This window comes from Bison bison, unplaced genomic scaffold (assembly GCF_000754665.1).
Source record: "Bison bison bison isolate TAMUID 2011002044 unplaced genomic scaffold, Bison_UMD1.0 scf7180017864389, whole genome shotgun sequence".
NCBI classification, from domain to species: Eukaryota; Metazoa; Chordata; class Mammalia; order Artiodactyla; family Bovidae; genus Bison; species Bison bison.
The window spans coordinates 2552557-2562241 of NW_011494961.1; the positions used below are offsets into that span (position 1 = coordinate 2552557).

The following is a 9685-nucleotide window of genomic DNA, read 5'->3' on the forward strand; positions in this document are numbered from 1 at the left end:
TTATTGTCGTCTCCACCTATCTCTATTTCTTTTCCAGGTTTACTTCTGTTTCAGTTCAAGCCAGAGATATCTTACTTACACATTCTGGCCATTAGTTAGGCAACTCTACTACTCGGAGTTATTCTTTTCCCTGAGTTGTCCCTTTCCTCAGCTAGTTTCTTGTTGCACCATTCCCAAAACATTACTCCATCATAACATCTTCTGCAACTTCTCTAAAATCTTGATTCTCATTTTACTTCTTTACCTCAAGACTGACCTGTACCTTTGCCATTTCAGCCCCAAGAAAACCAAAGTCAAAGGGAATTTTGTTCTCAGCAGAGATCTAGTTCAAGGGTTAGGAAATCAGGGCCTCTGAATTAAATCCAGTCCATATCCTGTTTTCTGTACAGTTCATGAGCTGGGAATACTTTTCATATTTTTAAATGGTTGGTGGAGAAATGAAAGAAAATAATAGTTCATGACATGAAAATTGTATGAAAGTCAAATTTCAATGTCTATGAATAGTGGAATCTAGCCATGCCCATTTAGACATGTGTCTGTGATTGCTTTTTTTTTTTTTTTCAAGTATCACAATGTTTATTGATAGATACAAGTACATAAAATCAGGGCATGAACATGACTTGATAAATTAAGTAGACTTAATTTCAATACTATAATAAGAGGGACCAATTCAAATTCTCACCATTTGTTTCACACCCACAAAGACCACTTCAAGGGCATTTACGATCTCTCAAAACTGATCAGTTTTGTGCAAGTAAACCATGTTTCTTTTAAAGAGACTTGATTTTTATTCATTAGGAAAGACTGAACAGGCCTCAAGCTAACCTCATCTGCATTAAGCTGTCCTTTCTTAAAAAACCGAGGTGGCATATCCTTCGACTGTCCTTGCAGCTGGGATAAGAGTCCCTGACTCTGGTTATGGTAGAGCTGGCTTAGCCCCTGGCTTTTCATAAACTTGCCTCCCATCTCCCCAAACTGCGACTGTGTGGGAGGCATGATGTGTCCCCCATGGCCACTGAAGAGCTGATTTGAACGATGGCGCCCCATGGTGGGTGAAAATCTATCCTGGATAACTCCTGGACCAATACCAATTCCGCTTCCTGGCATTTGTCCAAACATATCAGCAAGTCCTCCAAGTGGGTCCCTATCTATTTTCATCCTGGGTGGCATAAACAGTCCCTCCAGAAAGAAGTCACTTCTCATCCCTTGAGCCATAGGAGCAGGAATAAATATTCCTAGATCTTTTACTGCATCTTGATGGATTTGATTGATCGTCTTTGGTCCATTGTCAAGAAAAGCTTTGCAAGGAGCCCAATGGTATTCTCGCAACTCTACAGTATCCTGCAGCAGGGAACGAATCCTCACCGGCAATTCCTTACTTAACATCAAGGAGCACATTCGGGCAAAGTACTGATCCATTAAGGACTTGGCTCGTTCATGGTCTAATCTAGACCCCACTGTCCTCATTATCTGACAGAGGCACTCCAAATCCTCTCCCATATCTTTGAGTTGGACTCTCTTCTTTTTTTCCAAAAGTGTTTTGATGCACTTATGAAGGATAGATTCATGAATAAGATCAAGCTTTCCAAGTTCTCCAATGAATTTGATGTTCCCCAACATCTTGATCTTAGCAATAGCTCTCTGTTCCTCCTCCTCAGGGAGGAGGGGATTTTCACGCTTATCATAGACGTCAACATTTCTGCTTTGGTTTTCAAATTCATCTTGTAATTTGGAAATTAGGAGGCGTCTGAATGTTGTGCTTTGCTTCTGTCCTGGTTGACCCTCTGCTGCTGGGCCATCAAAGTTTGGTGCATCTTCTGCCAATCGCAGACATAAGTGAGCATACAGTGAGCTATACTTTGGCTCTTCTAGGGCTTTGTCCACAATCAGCTGTATGACCCCTTTAAGGATGAGTTTAGACTCTACACCCACACTGAGGAGCTCAAGGCATAGCTTGCCAAACTTCTCAGGAGTAAGCTTGTTTAATATGCCTTACTTTCCTGAAGATTGCATCATGTCGTTCTTTTTCATTTGCGGAGTTGTTTGCTGCGGAGTTGTCATCTCGTCTAGTGCTTCGTGCAGGAATCCATTTCTGAGCGTTTTGCCCTGGGGTTTCCCCCGGGGACTCGCTGTTACCAGCAGTCTTGGGATAGTGCTGAGGTGCACCCCTACTTCCTCCTCCGCCCGAAGAAGCACTGAAACGAGAAGCACCCACTTCTGCGATCGCATTCTCCACTTTGGCGGCTTGACAACGAAGAATCTTCAAAAGAATAATATTAATGGATGGGGTGGGGAGGGAAGAGGATGGGAGAAATGAAAAACCTTCACCGAGAACTCAGCAGCTGCTACAGCAGCTGCCTCCTCAGGATCCGGTCGTCGGGGACAGGGAAGGGAGGGGGAAGGGGAACGGAAAACAAAAAAGGGGGAGGGAAGGGGGAGGAAGGAGTCTGAACCGGCTTGAAACGGCTCAGAAGAGTCGCTGCTGCAACCACCACCCGATACTCGCCGCCACCTCCATAGAGCTCCGACTCGCTGCTGGCCTGTGATTGCTTTTTGCACTATGACAGCAGAACTAAACGTTGCAATAGACACCAGATACCCTGCAAAGCCTAAAATATTAATTACTGTTTATAGAAACAGTTTGCCCACCCATGATCTAGATAAGACTTCCAAGTTTTGCAAAAATGTGAATTGTTTTTCACAGAGGTTAAATGATTTTCCCAAGGTCATGATAATTTATTGCTGAGAAAGGGCAGGGACTTTGATTCACACCCTCCTCACTCTATCACATGCAGCCTTCTTTTTATAAATATATAGTTAACCTTGTAACTGAAAAATAGGGGGAAATACAACTTTTCCTGAGATCTCCTGCATTTCCAACGTTAGTTACAAAACACACCATGTAGGAAATCAACACTTAAGATGCCTACTGAAACAAGGATTATTACAAAATACATAATTTGGCAGCAAAGATGATTTATACCTTCCCTAAGCAATAGATTTTAAAAATCAATGTTATTTCCAGTTAGGCAGAGTTGTACCAATACTCAGTCTACTCTATAGTATTCTATTTACATGTTATTTTTATATACAGATATATTCTTAGAGGAAAATGAGAACAATTCTCTGAGATAATTTATCATCTTGCTTTTAAATGAAAAAAAGAAATAAGTTCTGTTGCTGAAATGTTCTCCACGTGTTCCACCCGTGTCAGGATAAATAATTGTTTGATCAAAATAGAAGTTGCCTATGGGCCCCTGGCTGAGGAGTTGATTCATGAATTCTCATTAGTAATTACAACTCTAGAACGATCTAGCAGCCTTTTGACATTCTGCTCACCTACCTCCTTCCCCAGTCTTCCACCTTGGGAGAGACGGCAGTGTCTCCTTCAGGCAACTACAGATCTGTAGGGAAACAGAGGATACGAGCAAGGATTGCAGTAGGCCCTTGTTTATTCTTTCCCAGACAAAAGGAACAGGAAACTTCAAACAAAATGCTCTAATTATCACTCTGTAACTGTATTCCAAATTTCTACTTTCTTTCCTTTGGCGAAAATACTGCTCCTACTATATTCGAGAAAGGGGAAGGAGTCCTCTGCCATCTTATTGGAGCCCATCCGCGCTGCTACAGCGTCTCACACCAGTTAACTCTGCATGGGCCTCTGGTCACTGCGTTTTGATCAGCTTCCCTGGAGCAGTGGCCTTACTGCTGCCTGGGCCTCAGTGCAAAGCATGTAGGGGAGACAACACTACCTTTTACTCTCTGCCCCCTTGACTCCCCACACCATCGCAAGCCCTGATGTGACCGTGATCTGAGATTAAGGCCTAACTAGAGCAGACGGGACAACCCATGTACAACCATATTCTAGGGGACTTCACTCACGGTTCAGTGCTTAAGGCTTCCCCTTGCAAGGCAGAGGGTATAGGTTTGATTCCTAGTCAGGGAACTCAGATCGTACATGCCGCACAGTCAAAAAAATAAAACAACATAAAACAGAAGCAATACTGTAACAAATCCAATAAAGATTCAAACAAATTGTCCACATCAAAAAAAAAAAAATTCTTTAACGCCCCCCCGCACCCCCCACCGAAAACCGTATACTAAATCTGACTGCTGCCAGAGTCCAAGGACTAAGCTAACCTCAGCCTTATGTCTCCTCTGTGGACACAACCAGTCCAGAGACCTGCTCCTCATCTTGTCCCACCTCTAAAGAAGATATCCCCCTTTGTCAGACAGAGAATAAATTTTCTTATCACTTTAGGAAAATAACTACCGGTACCAACACAAATGGAATCTGTCTGGGGTCTTTTCTCCTTTTCTTATTAGGGAAATGCATAGGCTTAAGTAATAAGACAGCATTGGCTGGGGCTTTGGCAAGAAATGCCTAATATCGAATTCCTGAAAGTATCATCAGACCCCGTGTAAATAAAGACAAACGAAGTTTAACTCACTGTAGTGAGAAAGTCAGAGTCTTGGCAGTATCTCAAAAGGAGGAAATCTAGAAGTTCTGAGGTCTAGGCAGATCTTTGAAGGCAGGGGAATAATAAGGATTGGGCAACATTTATGATACAACAGTTTAGGATTGTTGCATACAGGGAGGTGAAGGTTCTGAAGTGATAAGTAAACTACTGTTTAATAAATGATCTCCATATATGAGCCGAATGCTATCTCTGATAAATGAATTTGTAGGAATTTCTTCAGAGAAGGCGATGGCACCCCACTCCAGTACTCTTGCCTGGAAAATCCCATGGACGGAGCCTGGTAGGCTGCAGGAGTTGGACACGACTGAGCGACTTCACTTTTCACTTTTCACTTTCATGCATTGGAGAAGGAAATGGCAACCCACTCCAGTGTTCTTGCCTGGAGAATCCCAGGGACGGGGGAGCCTGATGGGCTACCATCTATGGGGTCGCACAGAGTCAGACACGACTGAAGCAACTTAGCAGCAGCAGCAGCAGGAATTTCTTACAGCCAATAGTAAAATCATTTACTGATTTTGTCTTGTCCTTTCGTGCCCCACTCTTCCCCCAAAGAAAACAATTAAGTCATGGTGACATAGCTGGTTTCAGTCACTAGGGTGATCTTTAGTACTCATAGTAGCAGAAAAGGCCAGGTGTAGTGCTGACAAATCCAATTTGTGATTTGGAGGAACCAGAGATCAAATTGCCAACATCCACTGGATCATTGAAAAAGCAAGAGAGTTCCAGAAAAATATCTATTTCTGCTTTATTGACTATGCCAAAGCCTTTGACTGTGTGGATCACAATAAACTGGAAAATTCTGAAAGATGGGAATACCAGAGCACACGACCTGCCTCTTGAGAAACCTGTATGCAGGTCAGGAAGCAACAGTTAGAACTGAACATGGGACAACAGACTGGTTCCAAATAGGAAAAGGAGTCCGTCAAGGCTGGATATTGTCACCCTGCTTATTTAACTTATCTTCAGAGTACATCATGAGAAATGCTAGGCTGGATGAAGCACAAGCTGGAATCAAGATTGCCGGGAGAAATATCAATAACCTCAGATATGCAGATGACACCACCCTTATGGCAGAAAGAAGAACTAAAGAGCCTTTTGAAAGTAAAAGATGTAAGTGAAAAATTTGGCTTAAAGCTCAACATTCAGAAAACTTAGATCACGGCATCTGGTCCGATCACTTCATGGCAAATAGATGGGAAAACAGTGGAAACAGTGTCAGACTTTATTTTGGGGGGCTCCAAAATCACTGCAGATGGTGATCACAGACATGAAATTAAAAGACACTTTCTCCTTGGAAGAAAAACTATGACAAACCTAGATGGTGTATTAAAAAGCAGAGACATCACTTTGCATACAAAGGTCCCTACAGTCAAAGCCATGTTTTTTTCCAGTAGTCATGTACAGATGTGAGAGTTGGACCATAAAAAGGCTGTTCTCTGGTTCCTCTGCCTTTTCTAAGTCCAGCGTGTACGTCTCAAAGTTCTTGGTTCACTTACTGTTGAGGCCAGCATGAAGGATTTTCAGTATTACCTTGCTAGCTTGTGAAATGAGTGCTTACTGTTTCTCTTCTTTTGGTCTTAATTTTTTTTAATTATGAATTTGGTCTAGGTATTTAATCATTTTCATTAGCAAATTTCTTAGAGCACCTCTGAGACTTTTTTCTCCTTTATCTTGAGTATGTGCATGCTAAATCACCTCAGTCATGTCTGACGCTTTGTGAGCCCATGGACTGTAACCCACCAAGTTCCTCTGTCTATGGAATTTTCCAGGTAAGAATACTGGAGTGGATGGCCATTCCCTCCTCCAGGGCATTTTCCCTATTCAGGGATCAAACCCATGTGTCTTACGTCTCCTGCATTGGCAGGAGGGTTGTTTATCATTGGCAGCACCTGGGAAGCCCAGTTATCTTGAGTACTTCTTCTAAAAGTGTTTTTAATGTGGATTTTTGTGAGGCAAAACTTCGTAGTCCTTGTATACTTAACAAGGTTTTTACAGTACCCTCACTTTCAAATGGCAATTTGGCTACATATAAATTCTAGATTGAAAGTTCTTTTTAATACTTTAATGGTATTAATACATTGTTTTCTTAGAGTATTGTTACCTTTTCTTTTTTTCCTTTAAAAGTGATCTGTTTTTCTATGAAAATTTTAGAATTTTTCAGTATTCTTAATTTTTACTTTACTGAGATGTAGCTTTTCTTAATATTTCCTTTTGGTCACAGTGGATTCTTTTAATCTGAGACCTTTCACTTTTTTTTTTTTTTTTTAAGTTCTGCTGCTGCTGCTGCTGCTAAGTCACTTCAGTCGTGTCTGACTCTGTACGACCCCATAGACGGCAGCCCACCAGGCTCCCCCATCCCTGGGATTCTCCAGGCAAGAACACTGGAGTGGGTTACCATTTCCTTCTCCAATGCATGAAAGTGAAAAGTGAAAGTGAAGTCACTCAGTCGTGCCTGACTCTTAGCGACCCCGTGGACTGCAGCCTACCAGGCTCCTCCATCCATGGGATTTTCCAGTCAAGAGTACTGAGAAATTTCTTTTCATTATTAAAAAATTATCTTCTATTTTTTTCCTTTTTGTGATCCCTATTATATGGATGCTGATATTTCTCTATGTAGGTTCCATATTTTTAACATTTCCTTTATCTTTGTATGCTCTCTTCTAGGAGAACTGCCCAATTAGACTTTCCAGCTTTCTTGTTTTTTTTTTGTCTGTATCTGTTCCATTTTGTGGGGCTTCCCAGGTGGCTCAGTGGTACAAGAATATGCTCGCCAATGCAGGAGGCTCAGGAGACACGGGTTCAATCCCTTGGTTGTAAGATCCACTGGAAGAGGGCTTGGAAACCCACTCCAGTATTCTTGACTGGAAAATCCCACGGACAGAGGATCCTGGCAGGATGCGGTCCATTGGGTCACAAAGAGTCAGACACGACGTGTTAACTGAGCACAGCACAGCACACATTCTGTTTGTTGAATCTATTATGTGTTTCATGTCATATGGACTATTGTGTCTAATACTTTTCACACCTAACATCGCCAACTGATTTTCTGGACAGTGTCTATTATTTTCTTATTGTTATCTTAACTAAATCATGTCTACTGTACCTATTTAAAATTCTCTATTTAGGCAATTCCCTGGTGGTACATTGTAGGACTCCGTGTTTCCATTGCAGGGGGCCTTGGTTCCATAACTGGTTGGGGAACTAAGATCCCCAAAAGCTGTGGGGCATGGCCAGATAAGCAAATCAATCAATCCATCCTCTATTTAAAAACACCAGTTTCTTTTGATGCTTGTAAAAAGTTAATATTTTAAAATTTTGAAATAAAAATTCACTCAGTTGACATCTCTTTATTTAGAATGATCTACTCATATTCCTCTGGGTATATATATAGGCTACTCTGTCCAGGAATGCATATTTGGGGAAAATGAAAGAAAGAAATCTATTGTAGTTATTCAATTAGATCTCTTAACTCTCTCCCACAACATTCTAAATTTGTTGAAGGTCAGAAGCATCTTTTACATGTCTTGTAAAAGAGCTCTGGAGCTTTGTATAAAGATTTCCTTGAGTCTATGCTTAAGTACTGATTTGTCTATTCATAAGAAGAAATTACAAAGACCAAAGAAAGAATCACCAGAAAGCAATAGGCAATTAATTTCTGGGGCACAATCAGTTCAGTTCAGTTCAGTCACTCAGTCGTGTCCGACTCTTTGCAACCCCATGAATCGCAGCACACCAGGCCTCCTTGTCCATCACCAACTCCCGGAGTTCACTCAGACTCACATCTATCGAGTCGGTGATGCCATCCAGCCATCTCATCCTCTGTCGTCCCCTTCTCCTCCTGCCCCCAATCCCTCCCAGCATCAGAGTCTTTTCCAATGAGTCAACTCTTTGCATGAGGTGGCGAAGTACTGGAGTTTCAGCTTTGGCATCATTCCTTCCAAAGAAATACCAGGGTTGATCTCCTTCAGAATGGACTGGTTGGATCTCCTTGCAGTCCAAGGGACTCTCAAGAGCCTTTTCCAACATCACAGTGGCTGGGGTTATATTGAGTTTCACCTGACAGAAATCAGAGTCACACCATATACAATAAAAAATGAACAAGTGTGCAAAGAAGCAAGAATAATAATTAATGACTTGCAGAAAGAAAAAAAATCTCAGTGGAAAACCCACAAAAACTTAGGCAATACAATTAAAAGATAAGAATATTAAGGCTGCTTTTATAAATATATACCATATCTATGATTATTCTAGGTTACTGCCTGGAAAGAATTTCTGTACTACAGAAGAGGGAATGGGAAACCAGGAGGAGACGCCAGCAGTCTAAGAGATAAAACTGGGAGTCTAAGTATAGAGAGAAGAAGTCTAGCATTCATCTAGAAGGAGGGAGAAGAGTAGATAGAAGTACAGAGCACACCACAGAGACCTGCTGAGAAACCCATGTAAGTCTTCAGTTGATTTCTGATCATTGCATGTGTATGACGATCTCAAATTAAATGGACAAAATGAACCATCTTGAGCACGTTAATCCCTTTTCCCCAATCACCCCGTACTACTTAATAACTTCTAAAGTTTGGGGAAGAAGTGCTTGTGGTGGCATAGAATGCTATCTGTGCATTCAAGAACATGGGCATTCATTCATCAAGACTGATATGACTACAGTCAGGGCTAAGTACTCAGTCTTTGAACAAAAGAGATATTCCCCATGGGAACTAGCTAGGTCTCGGTGACTAATTGATTGTATTGGATCTTTTCTAATACAGGAAGGACAGAGAATGGGCTTTACTGAGATGGTCATAGATTCTTGATGTCAATAGGCAATCTCCATCCACAGTCCTTCTGCCAGCAATACCATCTGTGGACTTACAGAAAGCCTCATCCATTTGCCATGATATCTCATCAGACAACAAAACCAACTTATACCAGAAATGTAGCAATGGACTCACAGCCGTGGAATTTGGTAGGCATTTTACTAAATTCTCCAATAACTAGTATTAATCTACTTCATTTGGTAGAGTAGCCTTGTGTTCAGTAGCTGTACCAGCTGGTGCAAAGTGAAAAGGTAACAATGGTTACTCTACTACAAAGCAAAGTTGTAACATTCTCAAATTTATAGCTTATCACCAAGAACAATGCCAAGTACATAGTAGATACTCAATAATTTTTAAGTAAATAAATGAATGGCTCAGATCTTTATGATTCTCATT

The 9685-nt window shown here is 41.4% G+C and overlaps 1 protein-coding gene across 1 annotated transcript; it reads right to left on the reverse strand.

Annotated features, from left to right (window-relative positions):
- Positions 1-720: 720 nt before the first annotated feature.
- On the reverse strand, positions 721-3616 carry LOC105002098 (eukaryotic translation initiation factor 4 gamma 2-like). Its single transcript, XM_010858580.1, is given in 5 exon segments — positions 721-1993; positions 1995-2334; positions 2454-2600; positions 3344-3404; positions 3536-3616. Coding segments are annotated over 5 exon segments (1902 nt in total).
- Between the last annotated feature and the right edge of the window lie 6069 nt (positions 3617-9685).